The sequence below is a fragment of the Lepisma saccharinum genome, chromosome 13 (assembly GCF_977018435.1).
Source record: "Lepisma saccharinum chromosome 13, izLepSacc3.1, whole genome shotgun sequence".
NCBI lineage: Eukaryota > Metazoa > Arthropoda > Insecta > Zygentoma > Lepismatidae > Lepisma > Lepisma saccharinum.
Window position 1 is genome coordinate 1,375,002 of NC_139241.1, and position 27,152 is coordinate 1,402,153.

The 27,152-nt window shown below is 39.4% G+C and overlaps 1 protein-coding gene across 5 annotated transcripts in view; it reads left to right on the forward strand.

Annotated features, from left to right (window-relative positions):
* Positions 1 to 22,665, forward strand: part of LOC145997132 (putative aarF domain-containing protein kinase 2) — a 292,541-nt gene extending 269,876 nt beyond the window's left edge. For all 5 annotated transcript variants that reach the window (XM_083133767.1, XM_083133766.1, XM_083133770.1 and 2 more), the window contains exon 11: positions 22,004 to 22,665. In XM_083133767.1, coding sequence (XP_082989893.1) covers positions 22,004 to 22,210 — 207 coding nt within the window. In that variant the 3' untranslated portion in view covers positions 22,211 to 22,665. The remainder of the gene's footprint in view (positions 1 to 22,003) is intronic.
* Positions 22,666 to 27,152: the final 4,487 nt, after the last annotated feature.

Consider the following 27,152-nt stretch of genomic DNA (forward strand, 5'->3'; position numbering starts at 1 on the left):
CAGCACTTGCCAACACACTACCCGACGCAGCCAAGTGCATCATCCAGTCCATGGAGCTGCGCATGCCTGTGGTAGAATACGAATCTAACTACGGTCTCAAGTACAAAGCCGACATCTTGAAGAACCCCCAAGTACCCATCCAATTTTACGGCTACCAGTGCGTGCAGAAACCTGCTTCCGGCAGCCATTTTGAATTTGATGTTACTACGCAGTTCAACAGCATCCGGTACGATATGCCAGAGTTTGCGGTTGTGCTCTTCCAGACGGGGAAAGATAATAACCAAGAGAAAGATTCTAGCCAGTTTGATAATTGCAAAATTAAGAATGTTTACCTCAAAAATGGAAGGAATGAAGTTTTTCCACGCGAGAATTATAACTTAAACATTACGAACGACGATTACCTGAAACTTTACGAGGCGTACACAGCTTACAAGAGAGTGACCTCCGGCAATATGGACGTGTACTACAACCCCGACGAGTTCATAGCTCGCAGACCCATGTTTGTCATCAACACATCTAAAAGAAAACAGGTGGTTGTTAACGATCGTACCAACATCAAGATTGTATGCGAGTTCCACGACGCCTTGCCTGCAGATACTCTGTGCAGTGTCATTCTTATTGCAGAGAAAACATTTGTGTATGACGTCAAGAATGAAAGAGTAACTGAACAGTTTTAGATACAAAAAAAAAATTAAAAAAAATAGCACACAATAAGAAATGTGGAATTTTATATACACAAGTACAAACTACAATAAGCAGTTTCCCAGAAGTTTAATTTTGCTGTGCCATGCATGCATGTAATCGAGGAAGTGGAAGTAAATTAAAATTGTTTTTTTTTTTCATTTTGCATTGCCTATTACTTTTTGTTACACTCTGGGCAGGCCTTACTAGTTTGGAGGCGATAGTGGCCCCACGGAAGTGTATGGACCCCACATTCAAGAATACACCTCTTGTCGTCGTGTGCATCCAGAGCAACTTTCCTGACAATATTAGTTGTAAGCACATGATCGACGCTTTGGATACGATGCTCTTTTTGTAGAATGGGCGATTTTGTTCTGAGGCACTCGAGGTAATCCTCAAACTTGAGGTGCTCCCGAACCACTTGCCTGCTTACACCCTTTGCCTTTTTTTGTTACACTCTGGGCAGGCCTTACTAGTTTGGAGGCGATAGTGGCCCCACGGAAGTGTATGGACCCCACATTCAAGAATACACCTCTTGTCGTCGTGTGCATCCAGAGCAACTTTCCTGACAATATTAGTTGTAAGCACATGATCGACGCTTTGGATACGATGCTCTTTTTGTAGAATGGACGATTTTGTTCTGAGGCACTCGAGGTAATCCTCAAACTTGAGGTGCTCCCGAACCACTTGCCTGCTTACACCCTTTGCCTTTTTTGTTACAGAACCCTCAGCCCGGATTGCATAGGCTTTGGCACAAAGTCCAGCAAAGTCCACAATCACATCCCCATCTTTCTCGTCCTTGAGTTTGCCGGGCTCTTTTTTGTTTCGGGGCAGGATGCCGTACCGGTTCGGCTGGGGATAGCCCGATGTGTCGAAGAGCTTGACAAGAGCTGGAACTTTGGCTATATCACCATACGCATCGGCCGTGCGAACATGGTACACCAAGCTGTCTGTGTCTGTGTAGAGGAGCGAGATATTGTGGTTGTAGTGTGCACGTAGTATGTCGTAATATGTCTCGAACATGCACAACTTGCTCAGATCCAAAACTGCAGCTCCCACATAGATGGGCTTGTTGAGTAGCACCTCGCGCCGGTTCATGTGAATCAGAGACATCTGTTCATTGTAAATTGTTCGAGACCTGAACAGCGGGCTTGCAACAAGTCGACGACACTGTGTTTTCTTCGTCACCAACCTCACATCAACGCGATTTCGCACATTCTCCATGGTCTTCCCAAATACCGCATTGTTCATTAATTTGAAAAAATCGCGATCAAGTTCCGAAGTGGCAGCAGTGCGATGTTCGGTGTTCAGTTCGATGTACGGCTTCAACCATGGAGACTGCCTGAACAAGAGCACGTGGTAAACTGCTTTGACCGAGACCCCTTGCTGCATTAACCACTGGAGGTTCCGGTAGTGTAGCACATAACGCTTTTTGGGCTCCAAGTCCATGACGAGCTTCGGTTGATCCGAGCCAGGTGGACACTTGAATTCCGGAGCAGGCGAAAGGTCACAGAATGTATCCTGCAGCTTCTCGGGGAAGTCAAGGTCGACCTCGGCAAAAAACCCAAACTCGTCGCACTCTTTTTCGATGTCGTGGTATAAAGGATCAACCCACTCAAACTGTCCTGTTGGGAGTGGCTGCATCATGGAGTGCCCATAAAGATTATTCACATCAGTGTACATGATGTAGCTTGATGGTTGGGAGGGGTCGTAACTAGTGGCCATGTGGTGATTGTTGGCGTGTGCGAAGCGTTGCGACACTTGGACCATGCCGCCCCGGATAGCTCTCTCGATGAAAAGCATGATATCAATATCGGAGATAAGTGAAAGTTTAATTTTAGTCAGCAGGAGCATGGCCGACCATGCCAGTCCAGGAAGGCTGTAAAAATATACAGGGTCCAGGTTGTAAATGTTTATCGCAGTCGCCCGAAACGCCTGGAACACATCGGCAAGAAGCGTCACATCAAGCTTCAGGTATGCATCGTGGTAATCACCAAAAGTTCGGCAACCCAACTTGACCCACATAGACTGAGCATGCTTGTACTCCTCGTCGGTAATACCTGAACCTCTCAGCTGGCTGTAGAACTTATCCTGGGGAGGCAGCAACTCTTCTTCGAACTTGGAAGGGTCGGTGACGTATTCGTAGGGGTAGACCCCTTTACGTCTGATGAGTGCGACATCTAAGTTCGGGAAACTTGATGTGGTAATGGCTAGTTGGTCGTCTCTGAGCTTCCCAGCAAGAGCATCCAGGCTTGCCTGGAGGAACCTCAGAGAGTCGAGGAACCGAAGCTCGATGCTCCTGCTTTTTGAGTCGGCGGGGATCGGCACGCACTTGCTGACGCTAATATAACGCTCCTCGTTTTGTGCCAGGACATTGATTCTTGCATTGTCGTACCCTAGATGTGTGACCAAGTGATGGAAATCATATCCCGAGCCATTGTGAAAAAAGACCGGTATGAAGCGCGGGTCCCTGGCTCTCGAGTTACACCTCTTGCACCACGGGCCAATGTAGCTTCCGGTCCCATAATGGTCATGGTGGTGGACCTTTTTGTTATTGTCAGTGAAGACCGAGTTGCAAACAGGACAATTTAGAGTTATTTCGTGCTGATGCTTGTCTTTGGGAGACAGAGGTAGCATGGGCTTGGGGGCCAACAGCACCTTCCCTATCTTGATGGCTTCCTGTTGCATTCTCTCCAGGAAGTGTTTGACCGGGTCGGGACCGCGATACACATAGGGCTCGGAGGCAATATGTTGGTCTCGCCACACCACAATATAGGAGTAACTCGAGGCCTCGTGGATTTGGAAAGGAATAGTAGAGGATGTTTCGGGGTTGGGATGGCAGTTAGACAGAGGTTGAAGAAAGGCCTCGAAGTCTGCTACAATATAGGCAGGATGCTTCACCATAGCACTGTGCATGCGAAAACACTCTACTTCACCAGGTTCGGGCAGGATAGTTTGTGCAGGCTTGTTGGTACCACAGTAGAGCATGTGGCGAGCTAGCTTCTCAGCAGCAATGTTGGGTCCTCGAGAGTGTTTGAATTTATAATGGTTTCGGTTGTCGAAAGTGGACAGGCACCTGCGACACACCACGATGTGACCATCATGTCTATTTTTCTGATTTGAAACAAGTCGAGAGAGGGAACGGATAAGGGTGTAATGGTGATGGGTTTCGTCCTTGATGAGCAGGAGGTTGATTTCTCGTGCACTATCATCATCTACAGGGTGGCTCAATAAGTCACTTAACACCCTCACTACAAGGCCACTGCGGCATGGAATTTGAAATTGGCGATGACCAATCGTTATCTGTCCAAGGGGGAACCACATTGACGCCACCCACACGGTCGGTGGCCATCTTGATGTCCGCCATCTTGAATTCAACTTCAGAATTTTAAGTGGGAAGGGGGTCGTGCGACATACCAAAATGGGCTAGAATTTCACGAGAAATGCAATGGTGAAGGTTTTTTCGACGTATCTTTAACCAGTAACAAGTTATGACTGAATTCTTGTACCAATTTGCTCCTTTTCGAGGTGTTAGAAAAATGCCTTAAAATTTGTTTAGCGCATCGGTAATGCATCGAGATCAAAGTGACGTCTATGGAGAGACGTTCGCATGCCATTGCACATTATTTTAATTGGATACATCCATGAAGAGCTGTGCATTATGAATGGTTGTCGCGAACAATTTACAGTGTGACGCTTCCATTGAATTAAAAGTCCTTCACAGTGACAAGGCTAATGCTTTTGTTCATAAGGAAGTTCATAAACAGAATATTCGATGATTTTTATCTGATAACCAATTTTCGACAGATCAAAGCTGAATGGTTAGTGTTGGTAAGTTAATGGTGTGGCGTGCTGTGTGGAACATGATTGGTTAGTCAATTTTCCATTAACGGAACCTTAAATGCTTAGGGCTACTTGGATTTGTTAAATAAACAGTTTTTTTTCATCCTTGCTTATGGAAGAAGGTACTTTTTACAGAGTTTTTTCAATAGGGAAGAACACCAGAACACTTATGGGAACGTTATAAACCAGTTTTTGTCCAAAGTTAGTTATCAGATGACAAGGGCACATATTCTGTTTATAAACTTCCTTATGAACATAAACATTAGCCTTGTCACTGTGAAGGACTTTTAATTCAATGGAAGCGTTACACTGTAAATTGTTCGCGACAACCATTCATAATGCACAGCTCTTCATGGATGTATCCGATTAAAATAATGTGCAATGGCATGCAAACGTTTCTCCATAGACGTCACTTTGATCTCGATGCGCTAAACAAATTTTAAGGCATTTTTCTAACACCTCGAAAAGGAGCAAATTGGTACAAGAATTCAGTCATAACTTTTTACTGGTTAAAGATACGTCGAAAAAACCTTCACCATTGCATTTCACGTGAGATTCTAGCCCATTCTGATATGTCGCACGACCCCCTTCCCATTTAAAATTCTGAAGTTGAATTCAAGATGGCGGACATCAAGATGGCCGCCGACCGTGTGGGTGGCGTCAATGTGGTTCCCCCTTGGCCTGATAACGATTGGTCATCACCATTTCCATGTTGCGCGCTGCAGTGGCCTTGTACTGGGGGTGTTAAGTGACTTATTGAGCCACCCTGTACATCACTTACCCGAATAGGGTAGACGATGTTTGCCTTGGTGAGACCGTAAACATTGATGGCTAATTGCAGGCCCAACAAGTCACGAGCACGAACCTCAAACTTGCGAATATGCGAGACTTCTACAGGGTAGGCAATCCCGGCCATTGCATCCTCCAGTTCCGACTCATACTGCTTGTAGTGTGCAACATAGCGTGGACTCTTTTCCCGAGGTATAGGGTGCAATGCTGCCAGCACCGACCAGAGGAAGCATTTGGTGTCTTTGTTCTGAATATTGAGAACAGCTTTGCATGCTTCAACCTCGGGTGGCAGGGCAATATAGCTAGACCCTGACAGTGGCAGGAACTTGTTAAGTGTCAGACAAAGTTCGTGGGCCTCGCCACACAGCGAACCGCCCGAGCCTTCAGCCTGATGCTCCTCGTGCTTTGCCACAAGCTCCTCGACAAACTTGTCGTAGATGCTGTCGAGGTCAGTGACATCTGCCTGATGCAGTGTTTTTGCTTTTGTGGCATGGAAGAATTTATATATTTCATCAGACGGTTTCTTATACTTGCAGCATAGCACAGCATAGAATTTAGTGGAGTGTGTAGCCAATGCATCGTTGAGGATGGATATTATCTTAGCTCGCTCGCTCTCCAGAAAACTACGCACATCGCAGAAGCTGTCTGATGTTATGTTAAAGTCTTCTAATAAATGCTCAAACGCAAATCGGTCTGCTTTCTTCGCCAGCTTGACGCGTTTGGCAGGTGGCGATGCATCGAGGGAGGTTACTTCTACCTTTCGCTTGGAAGGTTGCGGTAGAGATGTTCCAGTGCTCTTGCAAGTAAGCTGGTGTCGCTTGAAGTTGGCAATAGTAATATTTTTTTCACACTTAGAGCACAGTTTGGTCGCACATATTCGCTTTCCCGGCACACAAGTACGACAGTGCCTTTGAAAATGTTTACTTGACACAGCAGTTTGGCACGTAGGGCAATTTTTTACAGAACGCATAATGCAGAGATTTTTGGGGTATGTTATTTAATATCCAATGCTGTGCAATGCAAAATATAATTGTTCACTTTTTTTTAACTATTCTCTATGACCTTACTTGGGTTTTTTTTCGCCAAATTATATGCTTCTAGTCTCCTATACAATACAATATACGTACAATATTGTCAACAATATCATATTTGAGCAGGTCGCTTGTTACCTAAACACTACAGCTCACAGGTTGGTAAAATCTGACATGAAAGCAGATAATACGTTTAAGTCTTATTTATATATAATTTTCACGGGTGTACAATATTGTCAACAGTATCATATTTGAGCAGGTCGCTTGTTACCTAAACACTACAACTCACAGGTTGGTAAAATCTGACATGAAAGCAGATAATACGTTTAAGTCTTATTTATATATAATTTTCACGGGCGTACAATATGGTCAACAATATCATATTTGAGCAGGTCGCTTGTTACCTAAACACTACAGCTCACAGGTTGGTAAAATCTGACATGAAAGCAGATAATACGTTTAAGTCTTATTTATATATAATTTTCACGGGCGTACAATATTGTCAACAGTATCATATTTGAGCAGGTCGCTTGTTACCTAAACACTACAGCTCACAGGTTGGTAAAATCTGACATGAAAGCAGATAATACGTTTAAGTCTTATTTATATATAATTTTCACGGGTGTACAATATTGTCAACAGTATCATATTTTACATGGATTTAATTCTAGTAACATCATCTATGAGTCAGCCTACAAACTTTTCAGCCCAACTGTTACATCACTACTTAACATAACTGTGTATCTTTTTTTAGTATATCGAAATCAAATAATCAATATTTTAGGTGTCAGTGGAGAACAAACAATACATAACTTAAATAACATTACATTTTGCATCCTGAATACATATATGTGATTTGTGAATTAATCATTATGTGTGTGTTAACACAACATATGAACAATAACTAAAAAGAAAAGTTTTAACTTTAAATCCTGGAAATCTCCAACTTCTAAGGGGAAATATGCACAGAAGGGACATCCCTCAAGTGTGCATTGGATTCATTTTTCAAATATTCTAATATCAACGGTATCTGTTCAGCAAACAAAAAAATGAAAAAAAAGAAAGAGGAGAGGGTGGGATTTGAACCCGCGACCTTTGACGCTTGATGAAAAATAAGGATAGCAACGCCTAACCAACTGCTCTACGTTAACTTAATAACGTTATACCCTTAAAAACATATTGACGTTTATGAAGACTCCCACCTTCCTGTGTTTCGAGCACATTTTCTCGACAAGTCGTGTAAAATATATGTTTTTGAGAACTGTTCGATGTTATGCAAGGTATTGTAAATAAAATGTCGCATAAACTCCTCACAAATTTGCTTCTTTCTGCACAAACGTGATGGCAATTTCCTCCAGGTGGAGAAAAACTCTATTCAGTGTTTCAAACCCCCCAAATTTCAAGTCTAGCAAGCAGAATCGTAAATATCCTTCAAGGTTTATTTTCCAATTTATTATTTCTGTTTGATTGTGTATTATAATAGCGGTTTATAGTTTCTAAGTTCATGGAAAGTGTTAAATTGAAAACCTATCACCGCAGCGTTTTTCGTCTAGTGGATGAACCTACTCAAAGTTGGCTACTCTCACCTGGAGCTGAAGTGCAGTGTTGCTAAGTTTACGATTTCGGGACTTGGAATTCTTTCGGGCTGGTCAAGTAAGATGTTGCGAAGTGTACTAAGGCTTATTATAATTTTTGCTTTCTTTTCCTTCTCAGAATTAATCTGTACGAACAACATTGTATACTCCTTAATGTCTAGCTATGAATTACTAGCCAAGAGTTGTATTTGAAATTTTTAAACAAGTCTTTTTACATTAAAGAGAGAAGTGAAATATGTTGAACAAAAAAAATATTGCCAATCAATGTGTACTAAAGTACTTTCATTCATTTGAAATACTTGGAAGGAGGGGTCCCCCATGGTAAAAACCCCCTCCCTTAAGAAGGTTTTATTACCACTTCCAACTCTAGTCAACTGGATATGTAACGCCAATGGTTGAACAACGTTTGAGAAAAGTAGGCTGGACATGATCTACGTTGACGAATGGAGGGCGGGAGCACGGTTGATGTAGGTGAGTATGCTGGGTGTTCCTGTGAAGGGGCAATTGTGAGGCGGAGGAATGTGCATTGGAGGTGGTCTTGTGTATGGGACGAGGAAGTTGTGGGACGTGTGAGTTGTAGAAGTGAATAGAGAAAATGAAAGATAATTATAATGCATATGTCGATGATACATGAGATAAAGATGATGCACGCAAGAATGTCCCGAAAAAAAGAGAGAGAAGAAGCGAAAAATGTGCTATTTGAAACGTAGTAATTCATTTATGAAGAGCCTAGACCATCCATAATATATGTTTGTCATGTACAGAAAAAGACTGAAATCTTCCGACAAGAAAAGAGTTGAGTGTTACAGAAATTATAAAAATAGAGCATTTTAGGACAAACAAACATGCTAGTTCCTGAAAAGAAAGCAATGAAACAGAAGCCAAACGAAGATGCTGCGAATGCTAAATATAGTTTGTGAAAAGGAAAACTGCATAAATGATAATTTTCAAAAACCACGGTGGTATTTGTAATCACATGCATGGTCTCGACATTTTAAAATGACCTTGATTATGCTAATTTATCAAATTATAGTGGTTCCAACAACATATGTACACTCACTCGGGCCTTATAAGACCACGTTTGCACGTATGTGTGTGTGTGTGTGTGTGTGTGTGTGTGTTTTTTGTGTTTGTTTGTTTGTTTGTTTTTTATATTGTGTAGTAGTTGTGGTGTGTGTGTGTATGTGTGTTTGTTTGTTTTTTTTATATTGTGTAGTAGTTGTGGTGTGTGTGTGTCTTGTGTAGTAGTTGTGATGTGTTTGTGTGTGTCTTGTGTAGTAGTTATGCTGTCTAATGTGTTTGTGTTCGTCTTGTGTAGTAATTGTGCTGTCTAATATGTTTGTGTTTGTCTTGTGTAGTAGTTCCTCCATTCATATCGGGGGTTAGGCGTAGAGCTGACAACTCTGCACTGTAAAAAGACATGTCAAGAAACAGAAATATAAGGCCATGGATGTTCCCAAGGTAAAATATTCCGGAGGTAAAATAGTCCCCCGTTCGGATCTCCGGGTGGGGACTACTTTGGGAGGTCCCTGGACTAAGGATAAGATCTACGTTAGGAATAAGGATATTAAATTAGGCACCTGGAATGTTCTGAGCCTTTACCGGCCTGGGGTATTTCAGTGTACAGTTAATGAGATAGTGAAGTATAAATTAGATGTAGTAGCTGTCCAGGAAGTTAGGTGGCCAGGAGAAGGGAATTGTAAAACTAAAAATTATACTTTTTTCTATGGTGGTACTGAAAATCATAATTTTGGAACAGGCTTTTTCATAAATAATAGAATTATCTCGGCTCTTAAAACAATAGAATTTATTAATGATAGGATATCATATGCAGTTTTACAGGGTAGGTGGTGTAAAATTATTTTAATAAACATACATGCACCAACGGAAGATAAAGATGATAATACTAAAGATGATTTTTATACAGAGTTAGAACAGGTCTTTGATAAATTTTCTCAGTATGATATGAAAATTCTGTTAGGTGACTGTAATGCACAGATTGGCAAAGAAGAGACATTTAAACCCACGATTGGTAAAGAAAGTCTTCATGAATTAAGTAATGATAATGGTATAAGATTGATTACTTTTGCAACCTCAAAGAATTTAATTGTGAAAAGTACCACTTTTAAACATAAAGATATCCATAAATATACCTGGTCTTCTCCAGATGGTAAAACTCATAATCAGATAGACCATATTCTCATTGATAAGAGAAGGCATACTAGTATAATTGACGTTCGTACACATAGAGGTGCTGACTGTGCCAGTGACCATTATTTAGTAATTGCTAAATTAAGAGAAAGACTCTCAGTGATAAATCATAAGCAACAAAATCTAAAAGTTATAAAATTTGATACAGGAAAGTTTGCTGATGAAAGAATTAAGAAAGATTACCAAATTAAACTGTCAAATAGATTTGAGGTTTTGCAGGATTTAAATGATGATGAAAATATAAATGAAACAGACGTAAATAAGAATTGGGAGCACATACGTAATGCAATAGAATCAGCAGCTAAAGAAACTATAGGATACCATAAACCAAGAAAAAGTAAGCCATGGTTTGATAATGAATGTCATAATCTAATAGAAATAAGAAATCAGGCTAGACTTAGGTGGTTAAATAACTCTGATGATACAAATCTAAACAATTATAATAGAATAAAGCGAGAAGTTAACCGCACGTTTAGAAGTAAAAAAAGAGATTACTTGAAAAGCAAAATTAACGAAATTGAAACAAACAGCAAAAATAAAAATATCAGAGATTTATATAAAGGTATAAATGAATTTAGAAAGGGGTGGCAACCTAAAGTAAACTTGATAAAAGATAAAGACGGTGATTTTCTAGCTGACCCAAGCGATATTCTAAATAGATGGAAGAACTACTTTAATGACCTTTTAAATGTCCATGTAGGAGATAAATCAGAAGTAAATGAAGTCCACACAGCAGAACCTTTAGTTCCAGAACCTAACTTGACTGAAGTTAAAGATGCTATTAAAAGGCTTAAGAATAACAAAGCACCTGGCATTGATTTAATACCAGCTGAGTTAATTAAATATGGTGGAAATTCATTAATATGTCAAATTCATAAATTAATTTGTTTAATATGGAATAAAGAAGAAATCCCTCAACAGTGGAAAGAATCCATAATTGTTCCTGTGTTTAAAAAAGGTGATAAAATGAACTGCAATAATTACCGTGGAATTTCTCTACTCTCAACAACATACAAAATATTATCTAACATTCTTTTAACAAGACTAACCCCATATGCTAATGAAATTATAGGTGATTATCAATGTGGATTTAAACGTAACAGATCAACTACAGATCAAATTTTTCACATCAGACAGACACTTGAAAAAAAGTGGGAATATAATCAAAATGTCCATCAGCTATTCATTGATTTCAAAAAAGCATATGATTCGGTCAAAAGAGATAAATTATATAATATATTAGTAGAGTTTGGAATACCTAAGAAGCTTGTTAGTATGATAAAAATATGCACCAGTGAAACAGAAAGTAAAATTCGTGTGGGTAATAATATGTCTGACAAATTTATAATTCAAGATGGGTTAAAACAAGGAGATGCATTATCTCCATTGCTCTTTAATTTTGCCTTAGAATATGCTGTTCGGAAGGTAAAAGAAACTAAAGAAGGACTAAAATTAAATGGTGTGACTCAGTTGTTAGCATATGCAGATGATGTAGACTTACTGGGGGATGATATAAATACGATTAAGAATAATGCTAAAATATTTTTCAAAACTGCTAAAGAGATAGGTTTGGAAGTTAACAAAGAGAAAACTAAATATATGCTTACAGGCCGAAACCAAGTGTTAGGTAATAATCAAAATCTAATTATTGATAACAACTCGTTTGAACCAGTTTCCAAATTCAAATACTTAAGAGTAATATTAACAAATGAAAATTATATTAAAGAGGAAATAAAAAGTAGGCTTAATTCAGGAAATGCATGTTACTTCTCTCTTCATAAACTTTTGTCTTCTCGTTTAATATCTAAGAAACTAAAAGTTAAAATATACAAAACAGTAATTTTGCCTGTAGTATTATACGGGTGTGAAACTTGGTCCCTTACATTAAAAGAGGAACATAAATTGAGAGTATTTGAAAATAAGATTCTTAGGAAAATCTTTGGACCTAAAAGGGATGAGGAGACAGGTGAGTGGAGAAGGTTACATAATTTAGAACTACATAATTTGTATTCATGTCCAGATATTATTAGAATAATTAAATCAAGAAGACTTAGGTGGGCAGGCCATGTGGCACGAATGGGAGAGGAAAGAGGAGTTTACAGGATTCTTGTTGGGAAACCAGATGGTAAGAGACCTGTAGGAAGGCCAAGACGAAGATGGAGGGACAACGTTGAGATGGACCTAAAGGAAATCGGTAGGGATGGAAAAGAGTATATAGATCTTGCTCAAGATAGGGACAGATGGAAGGCCTGTGTTGCTGCAGCCATGAACCTTCAGGTTTAAGAAGGCTAGAGAGTTAGTTAGTTAGTTATCATATTTGAGCAGGTCGCTTGTTACCTAAACACTACAGCTCACAGGTTGGTAAAATCTGACATGAAAGCAGATAATACGTTTAAGTCTTATTTATATATAATTTTCACGGGCGTACAATATTGTCAACAGTATCATATTTGAGCAGGTGGCTTGTTACCTAAACACTACAGCTCACAGGTTGGCAAAATCTGACATGAAAGCAGATAATACGTTTAAGTCTTATTTATATGTAATTTTCACGGCCGTACAATATTGTTAAGAGCGTCAGTTTCCGTAGAGCTCTCTTTTTTCCATCTTCTCTCTATACAGTGAAGCTGTAGAAGACACAATTAGCTAACCTAGCATACAATATACCTTCCTAATTAACCCATCCGCTTACCTACTCGTCAAATTGACGGGTTCCCGATTTTCATCACGTAGTTTCTTTTTCATTCAATAGATGGCAGAGGTTGTATGAGCTTTCGAATCTATGACGTGTATGTTTGGGTTGCTAAGTTTTTCATACCATTTCAAGTGTGTTTTGTTCAGTAATTTCTCATGTAAACAAACCTTCATTTGTTACGTCTTGCAAACATGTTGCATAAGAATGTTGTAGAAGATTCTGCGATTGAAAAGTTGCTTTTCGATAGCAATGAAGAAGAAAATGTGGATTTTGAAAGTGGAGGTGAACACGGGGGTTCATTTTGTGTTAGTGAAACTGAAGAATGTAGTGAAATTGAGGAAGAGGTCGCTGTGGCAGGAAAAATATAAAAGGTTGAGGAATAGAAATGGAATGCAAAGGTGTGTGTGTGATCAAATTTATTAGGTGAGTTTTCTAATTATCTTTCAAGTAAACTGCATATGTGCAAACTTATTACTGTACTTCCAGTTCAATATATAAAATTGCTTGAATAGTTTTTCACAATATTTGACATCTTGTCTTGCTGTGCAACCTTCACGGGAGATAGCCAAATTTAAAATGGTATTTCATGGCAAAAAAATTGTCATTTAAATGGTATGCGGATGGGTTAATATGGATATTGTCACACATTCCTTTTATTTTATACTGTTGTAAATAGAAAAAATTATGTACGGTAAATGTTTTGTACATTATAGGGAAAAAATGCAAAATATCCCCCAATTTTAATTCGATCCACCTCTGAATCGAATTTTTACATATTCTCACGCCGGCACATATGTTGTTCTAGTTGACTTCTTTTACTTGCCTTGCTTAATTAACTCTCGCTAATTAGCATTTTTTTGGAAGAAGTCAACTAGAACAACATATGGCGGTATAAGAAATATGTAAATTAAAGAATATTTTAGTAATATAAGGGCCCTAGCAATTAGCTTCGTCGACTAAGAGTACTCTTTTAAACGTCTTCAGCTAGATCGTATTACTACGCGAGGATGTTTAAAATGTTTGGGTGTTGAAAAAGTTTGACCTACTTTTTATTTTTATTGTTTGTTAATAGATGGCGCTGATAGTACCTCTTCTCTCTCTCCCCTCTTCTCCTCTCCCCCTCTTTCTCCTCCTCCTCTGCTGTATGACAAATAGCACAAACATAAAATCAAGATTTTGGAGAGCAAAACATAAAATTTGCATGCATCTGATGTCGAACTAGGAACTTTCGGGGAGTCAACATTATTTTTTTACTCAGTCGTCATATAACATGAACACACGCAAACATTCACATGTGCTTTTATTATTTTGTGTTCGGTAAGTACAAGTATATTCTTACATAAATTATTGTTTAATTTAATAAATTGTAAACTCGGAGCCTGCTATACTAACACTCCTGTGTTTCATTATACTATTGAAAGCGAATGTTGCGTGCATACGGAAATAACACAGAAAAAAAAAAAGCGGATGGAAGCAATTTAAAATCAGTGGAGCAAGGTTAGTATTACGAGAACGTAAAAACATGTGCTTTCATTCAACTTCGAAAAATAAGAATAAATATGTGCATACAGAACACATATGCTTTCTTTTCACAGTTGTAAAATCGTATAAATTGTACATGAAGTAAGTTACGGGAAGGCTCTTTCTTTTATGTCTGTGTATATGTATGTTGTACAATTAGGTACAAGTATTGTACAATTAGGTACAAATTGTTGTACAATTATTTCCCCCCCAGTTGTCCAGTTGGAGTTGGGGGCATAACACTGGTACTATTTGTACTCACAGTGCTTACTCATGTATTTTGTTTAATATTTTATTTCAAATTCACTGTCAGAAACTAGTGTTGCCAGTTCCTGGATGTAGGTTTACCTACTCTGTTGGTTGTCACTGTCAAGCTTCCAGTATTCGTACAGCATAAAAAGCTATAACCCCCCCCCCTCTTAAAATATATATATTGTATACGCCAAGATGCTCAATAGCCTAGCAACACATCATGAAAAAACATGCCAAGAGGATCCAGTGGGTTTATAAGTCAGTGCTGCCAACTCCTATTTGTAGGTTAGCTTAGCCTGTGAAAGATCATATAGTAGAATTTTTGTAGAGTGGGTAGCCAACACCGACGAGCATCAAATAATAATTTCGAGCCTCAAATAATAATTGGAGTTTTGTCAGTGTTGCCAGTTCCTATTTGTAGGTTAGCTTAGCCAGTGAAAGATCATATAGTGGAATTTTCTTCGGATGGGTTGGCAAAACCCAAGCCTCAAAAAAAAACATCCAATAAAATTGCCAAATATAAAAAGGGGACAATGGGTCCCCCTCATAAAAGGCTACAGTAAGAGCCCACAGTGTTGCCAACATAAGCCCCCAACAGTGTTGCCAGACATAAAGAGTACATGGACCCCCCTTAGGCCCTTTAATAAAAATTTACAGTGAAAAACCCAGTAGGTTAACAACACTGTCAAAGAATCTACGGCAGTGTTGCCAGATGTAAACAAAGAGCAATAGACCCCCCCTCATAAAAGGCTACAGTAATAGGCCACAGTGTTGCCAACTCTGTCCTCAAAATATACATCATAAAAGGCTACGACAAGGGCCCACAGTGTTGCCAACTCTGTGCCCTCAAAATATACATCATAAAAAGCTACGACAAGGGCCCACAGTGTTGCCAACTCTGTCCTCAAAATATACATCATAAAAGGCTACGACGAGCCCCAAATGATGATTCGAGCCCCAAATGATTATTCAGAACTGTCCAAATGCCCCTACTCCAGATACTATTGAAGAGAAGTGGAAAGCAATTTTTAAGGTGTTTCAAAAGACTGATATTTCACGTAACAACATTTCTAAAATGGTTGAGTGTGCTATGTCATTGCCTAAAACATCTGCTCCAGTTGAGAGAGTATTTTCAATTATGGGGAATATTTGGTCTGCAGAAAGCGGTAGACTTCTAGTATCCACTGTTAAACATCTGAAATTTAAAATTAATTCAGAACTTTCATGTTGTGAATTTTATGATGTTATTAAAACATACAAGCCATTTCTGAAAAAAGTCACGTCTAGTGAAAAGTGCAACTGACTGAACTAACAGATAATGCTACGTAGAACAGAGAGGCTTCCTAAATATCAGAAAATGTATTATCCAATTAAACATTTGAAAATCAATTAATTGATTTTAGAAAATAATGTTAATATTTTTTTGTATAATTTATAGTTTAATGTTCCAATAAAATGTTAAGGCTTTTAAGTCACTTCAATTTATTTTTGTGAAAAAAAACTGAAATTCAGCAGTAACAAGTTGATCGTGAATATGTCCTGGGTTGGACCAAAAAAAAATATGGTAAGCCTACAAAACATACCTCACACATTTCAAAAACATAAAAATGAACATTATAGCATATTAATTCAAATTCTGTGTTTCTGCCAAAATTGAAATATTCATGTGTCTGGGTATTTAGCAACTGGAAACTGAAAAGACAACATGATATAGTAATAATAATAATAATAACCCATGGCGCAACAGCCTATTGAGGGCCCTGGCCTCACTCCCACCTGATCCTACTCATCCGAGGTGGTAGATCATCCAACCAGTTAAGGGGTGACGTGTGGTCAGCATGACAAACCCCCCAGTCTTCGTTGTAGGTTTTCTATGACGACCAGGTTACGCTACTCATTCGTAGCTCCTTAATTTCCTCATGATGGTGAATGGCCACCGATCCCATACACAGGCCGAAATTTGTTACGCTTCCCCCAGGAGACTCGAACCTGCATGCATCTCGTGCCTGAAGTCCAAAGCATGACACCTTAGACCGCATGGCCATGGTACGGGACATTAATAATTTGCAGGGAACAATACGTTCGTGTATTATAGTGGGACCACAGGCAAAAGGACCTGCGCAGAACCACATGTTTTGTGCATCCTACTCATGGGTGGAAGGGAGGGGCAGAGTGAAGCAGGCTTCCTTATGACGCAAGTTGAACGGTGCAACGTCCTCCAGTTGGACACCAGTCGTCACAAAGTTAGTCCCCTGCTCCTTTGGTCGGGAACATGAGACTCTAACACTCTAAGGCTTGGTGGGGTTAAAAATACTAATATCTTAAATTAGACACTGCTGCAGGTTCACACATGCATATCCATTTACTGTTGCTCCAGGCACAACTCTTAAAGCCAGAAAAACATGATAACAGTAATTCTCATAACATTTCCAAACACTAACCTGTAAAGGACACGAGCACTCAAAACTAACGTTGTGCAATTCACTCACATATCGCGACAGTGTAATTACATAATTTGTTCCTTATTTTCAACTTATCGGAAAGATGAAAACTCAAAAACCGAAAACTATTCTTGAATTCTCACAGTTACCAAGTTCTTGTTGATTCCTCCCCCTTCACCTGTCTTCCAACTCAGTCCGTCGTCAGGTGAAAATATTCAGGTGGGTTCATTCACTTCTTCTGCCGAGATGACGCATTTCAAAACATATGTCCAAGTTCCAACAACAACTTTATTTGTCTAAATATAGTTGTCTGTGATATTCTGAACATTATTTGAAATAACAAAATATTTAAAAATTTTAACATTTTACAAATATAACACCTTAAACACCAGGTTCATTACAACGGATGGAGCTGAAGGTAAACTATGGCTTTTGCCCAAACTTTCTATTGTTTGTGGTCGTTCTAAAGTTCCCCAATTGTCCTCAGGATGCTGTGCCAACACCTATAATTAATAGGGCTTGGAAGTTGATGACCTAAAATATCTTAAAAAAAGACCTAAAAATAATTTTTGCTCTTAAAATGTAAGCTTGATTTCTTCATAAATTACAAGAGTAGTTGACCAATTTGATCAAACCCATTGTTTGGTTCGAACAAGTGTTGTTACCAGCCAGGTTAAATTGGAGTTAGCATCCAACATTTCGAGGCCATACGTTGCTCTCATCTTCAGGGAATGTAGAAATGGAGACTAGTGTAGGTTAATATACGAGGGATATTTAGATTGAAGTGGCAACACTGCTGTGAATCGCATGTTGTTTGGCCAGGAGACAAATGACAAGTGTAGTGTGTTCCTGGGCAGTGTAGCGATCGGATCGACATGTTCGTGTTCCCGTATTACGGTGTGTGTGGTCAGTGGACAGTGTTAAAGTGAGGTGTGTGTGACATAGCGCTCTAAACAATGTTTACCCGTGCAGAACATGATGTGGCGGAGTTTGGACTATGTCTTCCTATTGGCTCGCTCTGGATCTGGGTGTTCTCATTGGACATTGGACTGGTCTCTGTTTCTCCATTCCCTGAAGATGAGAGCAATGTATGCCCTCGAAACGTTGGAAGCTAACTCCATTTTAACCTGGCTGGTAACCCGAGAACAGTTGTTCGAATCACGTCACCAGGAAAGCTACAATTACTATTTTCCGTTGTTTCGTTGTTTAAACTACCGAATCAAAGGGAGAAGTAATGAAGTGCAAGTGAGGTTTTCTTTATTTTTACTTCACTGTTAACACCGCAAGGTTTTTCTGTACAGTAGTCGGTCAGCATCTAAAAGTACAGTTGTGTTTAAAATCCGTCAGATTATTTTTTCTTTAATATTGTGACTAATTATTTTCCTGTAGTTTACGGTTATTACAAGCATAAGAAAACAGTTTTTCTTTGTGACGTTTCAGGAGAACACACGCTCCTTTCATCAGACATTTATTTTCATTTTGACTAAAGATACAGTTATGGTTAGTATTTTTTTAAACAAAAAGAATCCATTATATAATGGATGTTGTCAATGTTACATTGTTGTAATATAGCAACTTAACTGAAAAGAAGCAGTCTGTTTTTTTTTTTTTTTATGAATCCCAAATATCATCAGGTAATTCAAATTCATCATTGTTTTCACAAAGTTTCTTGATGTTTTCTGTTACATCAAATTTTAAAGAAGGTGGCTTACTCCATTTGTGAAATAGAAAACTCCATACTGGATCTATGTTACCATTTTCATTATTTAATTTATTCCAGTGTTTTTCTGCAATGAAGGAAGCTTCCCAGACATTCAACTCTGTGTTTCCCGTTAATCTTTTTAAAACCCTTCTCTTTTTAATCAAATGCTTCTCTTCGATGATATGAGGGTTTCTGTTCTTGGGTTTACATTTATAATGTCCAAATCGTGTTCGTGCCATCTTATTGCCATTTTCCTTGCTGTTTGTCCCACATAATCCTTTGAACATATATTCCTGTGGTTTCCACATCTGGTAGAGAGTTTCTCATTTTGAATTCATTAAATGTATATTCCAAACTTCTTGGTGATTTTAAAACAATTTTGAAATTAAAACTTATAAATGTAAACCCAAGAACAGGTTTGTCAACTCATATCATCGAAGAGAAGCTGCTTCTAAAATACATACCGCGTGAGGCACCTAAAAGTACCACCTGAAATAGCGAAGAAACCAGAAACAGTAGCGATGTGAGGTTTGCGGGAAACAATAATATCAAATGGGGCTCGTAAATCGGAGGTATGGGGTGGGTCGAAAAATATCGACAAATGGGGCATCTGGAGCAAAGTCATATTTTTTAAAATGGAACGATATACAATAACATGCATAATATAAAAGAGCACACGCAGAGAAACACAACGCCGTTGGTCTCATGCATCTACTGCACATAGGAACGAAGATATGGCCATGTGAAAATATGTAAACAAACTAACAAGTGGCCCACTTGACCGTCAGTACCACGGCATGTACAAGTATGAGATGTCGGAAGCCATTGGACAAGATGAAGACAGAACGTGTTAAAGGAAGAAAAAATACAGTAGACATCGTCAGCACCATGTATTTGACAGTGTTACAGCATAATGAAAATGACCATGACAGTATGTCGAAGAACCACTGCGTAAGAAGCGAAAACCTGTCAAAGTGTGTGTTCAAAGTGGTGGCCGTCAGCTGCGATACAGGCAACGAGGTGCCCAAGCAAAGATCGTTGCACAGAATGAAGCATCTCGTAGGCCGCAGTAATGCGGTGTTGCATATCCTCTGGAGTTGTTGGCACATCCCGGTAGACAATGTCCTTCAGCTTTCCCCACAGGAAAAAGTCTAACGGTGACATATCTGGGGAACGAGCCGGCCATTTGACAGGCCCTCCACGTCCAATCCAACGATTTGGAAATGTATTTTCCACACATGCTGTAGCACGTCTTGCACTGTGAGCTGGGCACCCGTCATGTTGGTACCACATTTCCCTCCTTGTCTGAAGTGGTATGTCCTCCAATAGTACAGGCAATTCATGTTGTAAAAACTGTATGTATCGGTCAGCATTCAGTGTTCCTTGTATAAAAAAAGGGCCAATGAGATGTTCACCCACTATACCACACCACACGTTCACACTCCATGGGCGCTGGCGTTCCACTTGGCGAAGCCAATGTGGATTTGTCACCGACCAATAGTGCATGTTCCTTAGGTTGACATTTCCATGATTGGTAAAAGTTGCCTCGTCAGTGAAGAGGATACGTGACAAATCGGATGTGTCGTGTCGTAACATCCATGTGCAAAACCGAACACGGTCCACAAAATCATTCCCGTGAAGTTCCTGATGGAGGGAGATATGATATGGGTGAAACTTGTGTGTGTGCAGAATGCGCAATACACTTCGCTGACTCATCCCAGCATCCCTGGCAATTTCACGGGAGCTAACGTGCGGATTCACAGCAACAGCGGCGAGAACATTTGTTGCACCTGCCTCACCTGTAGTTGGCTTGTTCCGCACACGTGCTCGTGGTGTTACACTTCCGGTGTCTCTTAATTTAATAAATAACTTACCAAACAGACGTCGAGATGGCTGTCGTCTGTCCGGATATCTCTCTGCGTACACACGGTAGGCTTCTGAGGCATTCTTTCGGCATTCCCCATAAATCAGGATCATGTCCGCTTTTTCTATGTTTGTCAACACCATAATCTTCGCTCTTACCACTACGACTGCTTTCCATGAACTAACACGATCTCGTGGACCTGCTATCAAAACTTGCTCTGCGTAAAGGCAGTTCTGTCAGGCACCTGAGAAGTGTTACATGCCGTGGTACTGACGGTCAAGTGCGCCACTTGTTAGTTTGTTTACATATTTTCACATGGCCATATCTTCGTTCCTATGTGCAGTAGATGCATGAGACCAACGGCGTTGTGTTTCTCGGCGTGTGCTCTTTTATATTATGCATGTTATTGTATATCGTTCCATATAAAAAAATATGACTTTGCTCCAGATGCCCCATTTGTCGATATTTTTCGACCCACCCCATACCTCCGATTTACGAGCCCCATTTGATATTATTGTTTCCCGCAAACCTTACATCGCTACTGTTTCTGGTTTCTTCGCTATTTCAGGTGGTACTTTTAGGTGCCTCACGCAGTATAATGGATTATTTTTGTTTAAAAAAATTACTAACCATTGTTATAACTGTATCTTTAGTCAAAATGAAAATAAATGTCTGATGAAAGGAGCGTGTGTTCTCCTGAAACGTCACAAAGAAAAACTGTTTTCTTATGCTTGTAATAACCGCAAACTACAGGAAAATAATTCTACAATGCAAGCAATGCGTACATTCAAGAAAAACTATTCTGACTAAAATGACAGATTAATGTGATTGTAGTGGCCAACAGAACCTGAAAGCAGGCTTCATTCATTTCACATTCACACAAAGAATTTAAGTGCTGGACGAGAAATAAATGTACCACAAGCTGTCCATTGCCAAACATTCCATTAAAAATCATATTGTGCATTTCCATTGACCATATTTTTTATTAATGGCTAACTTGCTAAAAAGACCATGTCAGGAAATTTAAGTACATAAATTATGCTAGCAAATGGATTTAAAATTCAGGAAAGGACAGAAGGGGGAAAAAATAAACCTCAAAAATGTAATAAAAATGACCAAAAAGCCAAAAAAGGCCGGAAAGTGAAAAAAAATGCAAAATAAAAACAATGTTTTCTGGTTCTAACTGAAGGGAAACAGACTAATATTAGGTTTAGCACTGTTTTTTAGGCTCAGAAAGAAAGATGATTTTTTGTCAATTTCCAAGCAGTGTTGAATTCTTTGCATGAACTAATGACTTTTTGAAATCAATAGTCGAAAAAGCCAAGATATTGTGAAAACAACTGATAGACCCTCTTTTATGTTGCATTATGCTTTTCAGATTGAAGTAGCATCGCTGATGTCATCATTTTTTTCAACGTTGATCGACCATAAGGTGAAACTGAATGCGGACTTCTCTTCCATAATCCTGGCCATCATGGTGCTCGAAGGACTGGGAAGGTCCTTGGATCCAACAATCGATATTCTCAAGAAGGCAAAACCATACTTGCTGAAAACTATAAAACCCAGAAAATTACAGCATATATAATTATTTACCTGACTGTGATATCCAGACTATTGGCATGGCTATATTTATGAGTACTAAACAGTGTCAGTGCCGTAAGTTTCTTCTCGTCGCTGAACTCAGGTGTTGGCCTGTACATAATTTTTTATTATTATTATGAGAACTACCTCGATTAAAATATGGAATGTTAGTTGATTTGTTTTTCGATCAATTTGTAACAAAAATTTGATTGATGTAGCTCCGTCAACAATGCAGTTTTTCTGTTGTAATTGTTGCCTGTTTTAACACCTCTGCATTGTTGTTTGCCATGGGTCTCTGCTAAAAACAAATACGTTTAATTATAAAGAAACCATGTAGTATTAACAGAATAATATATTTCGTATTGTACAGCTTACTAATTGATGTAACAGGTGTTATATTTTTGTACACTTTTTTACAGTTGACTGTTAATATAATACAAGGTTTGGAATAAATTTGTGTTCCAGTGAATCTTTCATTTCGTCGTATGAGAACCAGACAGACGTGACTCCAGTTTATCAAATTTACAGGAGAGAGGAAATAAATGTATGAATGTGTCCGACTTAAGTGGGCAGGTCATGTGGCACGAATGGGTGAAGAAGAGTTTACAAGATTCTTGTTGGGAAACCTGATGGTAAGAGAGCTGTAGGAAGACCAAGCCGAAGGTGGAGGAATACTAATGGAAATTGGTAAGGATGGAAAAGATTGGATTGATCTTGCCCAGGATAGGGACAGATGGAAAGTTTGTGTAGCTCCAGCCACAAACCTTCATGTTTAAAATGGCGAGAGAGTTAGTTAGTCAGTGTCTGACTGCAAACAAGTCATTAAATTGGAGATGTGTGACTCCACCTTACAGCTAAGTATTAGAGATGGAGAAGATACACTATGTTGACCTGACTACAAATAAATCTCTTAAAAGGGAATATGTTAAACAAAACCAAAAACTGCATTTTTGGAGTTGAAGTTCCTATGGTTCTCTCACGACTGTTTGTTCCAATGAATATTTATGAAACAAGAGGCAAGTCGCTCTATCCTCTCTTGGCCTTGAAACATATGAAATTTAATGTACTTTTTGTAGGCAATATTTCAGATTTTTTTAATGTCAAATAGATGTGCTTAAGCTAATATATAAGCTATGCCCAAATGAAAAGGAGACCTTTGCTGTAGCGGTGTTATATCTAATCGAAGAGGGTAAATATGCTTGCCGATAGAGGGCACGGTGTTTGTCCCAGTTTGCAGGTGTAGCGAACGGCTTCGCCTGCTGTTTCCTCAGTTGGTGAGAGTTGTTTTGCGCGGACGGGTGCATTATGGATTCCTCCAGATCAGCGGAGAAGGCGAGCATGCTTCACAAATTTATCGCACGATGAAGGACATTTACGGATCCATCAAAAACAGGCACAGTGGTAAGCTCTCGAAGGGGATAGTGCTGCTCCAGGACAACGCTAGGCCACATGTGGCGAGGAAGAACCTCGACCTGCTGATAACATTTCAATGTAAAGTCCTCACACATCCTCCGTACAGCCCCGATATTTCCCCATATGACTCCCATATCTTTGGCCCCTTAAAACAATCACTGACAGGTCAGCGGTTCACCTGTGACAAGGAAGTGCAGACCACCGTGGAAAATTGAATCTCTTAGCAACGCAGGAAGCCTACACTGAAGCCATCCACTCCCTACGCACTGGGATCAGTGCATCAATATCAATGGCAATTATGTGTAGGTATCATGTTACACATTAACTGTACTTCACATATTATGTAATGCTAATATTCTGTAATATAATATTCTTTAGATATAACCGTAGTCTCCTTTTCATTTGGGCATTCCTTATATGTATTAATAATAACTAGGGCCAGGGACTTCATGTTATAACACATTTTTTATTTGGCATTGGATTGAATACTGGGATGAGATATTTATGTATCTGATGAAAATCAGCTGAAATATATGAACTTGATAAGGCATATTTTGACATATTTTACCAATTTCGCATTTTTACAGCATATTTATTCATTTTCTCAATAATATTTTCATAATTCTCTTGCACATAATTGAAGGGCTCGGGTGTAAAACATTGTAAGTGACATTTTGGTCATTTCCAAGTTCATTAAGAAGAAAAGGTTATTAGAAGCTATACTGTAGATAAATTGTTTTCGTGTTGTCCAATGCAAATTGTATGACATGGAAATTTCACTTGAAAATTGAAGGATGGCACATTTTATATTGTAACTCAAAAATAACCAAAATGTCACCATCTTTTACATCCGAACCCTTCAATTGGTTATTTTAGCACAACGAATAGTTTATATTATCGATGGCAGGATAAGAAAATTACAGACAAAGAAATTAAAAGTAGATGTCATCTTTTCTTACCAACTAACACAGATCAAAAATACCCCTTTTTTTATCACGCGGACAATTGATAGCTGCGTGAACATTTTTGAGGAAAACTGTTCTCAGTGATTGTTGTGCGGGCACAATAACCACTGGACAGGAAGCAAACAGGTTTCAATTGTTCTCATTTCTTTACCTTTTTCTCGCTTCTCACAACAATCAGACAAACGTAAAATAACATTCGGTACATTACAGCACCTACTCAATCGGCAATTGAGTACAGGAGTTTCAAGTTCACTTGTCGTTTGACTTAACCCCCACCCTAGCCAATCTTCCCTGGAAGATACTGACTTCCCATATAAGAAATTCGAAAGTACTGTTGTGCATGTTTTTGGCTTTAGTAGGAATATTTCTGCATTTTTCTGACATTTTTTCAAATTTTATGACACAATTACATACATATTTTACAGTTTTATAGAACATAAAGTCCTGGGCCCTAATAGTAACCTGTGACGTAACAGCTCGTGAGGGCCAGCACATGTGTACCGACTGTCAGCCTCACTCCCACCTGCTGAGCTGGGAGATCATCCAATCAGGTACTCGGTGATGTGAGGTCAGCACAACGAACCCACAGTCGTCATCGGAGGTTTCCATGACCGGGCTATGCTACTCATTTGTAGCTCCCCAATTTCCTCACGATGGTGAGTGGTCACCTGCCCCATGCAGTGGCTGAAATCTCATGAAAAGTTGTTATGCTTCACCTGGGAGACTCGAACCTGCACATGTCCCGTAGCCGGAGCCAAAAGCCTGATGCCTTAGACTGCAGGAGCACAGTGCGGGATGATATATGTATTAGCAAATGCAATTTCTCTGTCTGCTGCATGCTCTACCTCAATGATGGTGGTTCGATCATGGTTTCAACCAAACACAGAGTTTAACCTCCTTTTGATGCAGTGGTTGTTTTGATTATTTTTGGAACAGGCTCATGTGATGCGCCCACCCAGCATCGAATGACATGGGTACCTGTGGGAAACCCTGGGGGGTAAAGGCGGTCATGGGTGTGATGCTGATCACATCACCCCCACTCATGACCGGATCAAGAAAGTGTGGGGCGTTACCCCCACACCCCCTATACGCCTTCATGGCGTAGTGCTAAGCACAGGGGAGCACTTTACGTTTTTTTATCATGTGATGCTAACCAATGATGACAGCACTGTGGACAGTGTGGAGTATCGTAAGGAACTCACTTCTCATCACATGCCAGTACTAGAGTACTGCAATGTTTTTTGCTCGAGCAGCAAATAGTTTTCACTGGCCTAGATCGCATACAGAATTGAACGTCTCACGCTCGAGCGAAAAACTCTCGAACTATATTAGTACACACATTTCCGTCATTTGTCTATGGTAGTGGGCCCTCAAATGTGGATCGTGAAGTAAGAGACGAAGTCAAATTGAAAAGTGAGTGAACATTGTCATCATCATCATGTTAAAATACAGTTTTGTATATCTTACCGAGATATGTGAAAATTAAATAGATGATTATGGGCTGAAACTGCTTAGGCTGACATTTTATGTTTCTATGATTATTGTGATGAAAATTGTGTTCCATTAAATGTTATAACTGCATTTTATTATTTTGCAAAATATGAGTATTCTTTTCAGTAAGTGAACAATGATGTACACATATGTGTTGCACTGTGATACGATACTTGTAATTGCTTAGGCAGGTCAGTCAGCATGTGTATCCATTTTACATTTTTGTCTGTAGATGTTGCATACTTTCACATATATTGTATTTGAGTCTTACATAATAATATATGAAATTATTATTTAGAATTGTAATTGCATAGAGTGGTTTCCTTAAATGTATGGGTTTTTGGTTGACAGTGCTGCTTATTAGGCTCTGAAATACTGGACGTTGTCAATCATTCCACTATGAGTGCGGTACGCTCGAGTGTGGGAGACTTGAACGTGTTTGAGCGAGCGAGAGTGGTCCCATGCAGTAGAGATAGAGATCCAGATAGAGATCCTTCTTCAGACGTGACAGCAATGAAAAACCGGAATCTGTGAGGCCCATTCCCCTTCCTTATACCGTTTTCCATGCTGATCAAGGTGGTGTTGAATGATTTCTGCACTGACATGGAATTCTTCTCCCAAGTTGTCACTTGTTCAAACATTGGTTGCCTCAATAGCTGCCTTGCAGAGGGCCGTTGTCTATGGCTATTGGTCTTCCATCATGTGGTGCATCTTCAAGGGATTCATCACTATCCTTGAATCTTTGAAACCACCATTGCACTGTCCGCTTATTTAATATACCATTTCTGAAAGCCTGGCATATTTTCTTTCCTGCTGCTGTTGCACAGTCTCCAATTTTTAACTCATACAGCATAGAGGCCCTTATGCTCTGTGAAGTACCTATCCTTTACCTGTCCTCACTGACACTCCCATTGAACTGCACCTGCTGGTTGAACGTGCATACACACACCAAAAACTGACTATCATCTCCATAGCTGTAGCTTTCCACAGGCAAGGGTAGGAGGGGGACACTTGCCACCCAAAATTTACAGGTTTTGCAAAATTCACAAGTTAGGATAGTTTGGGTAACCTCCTGGG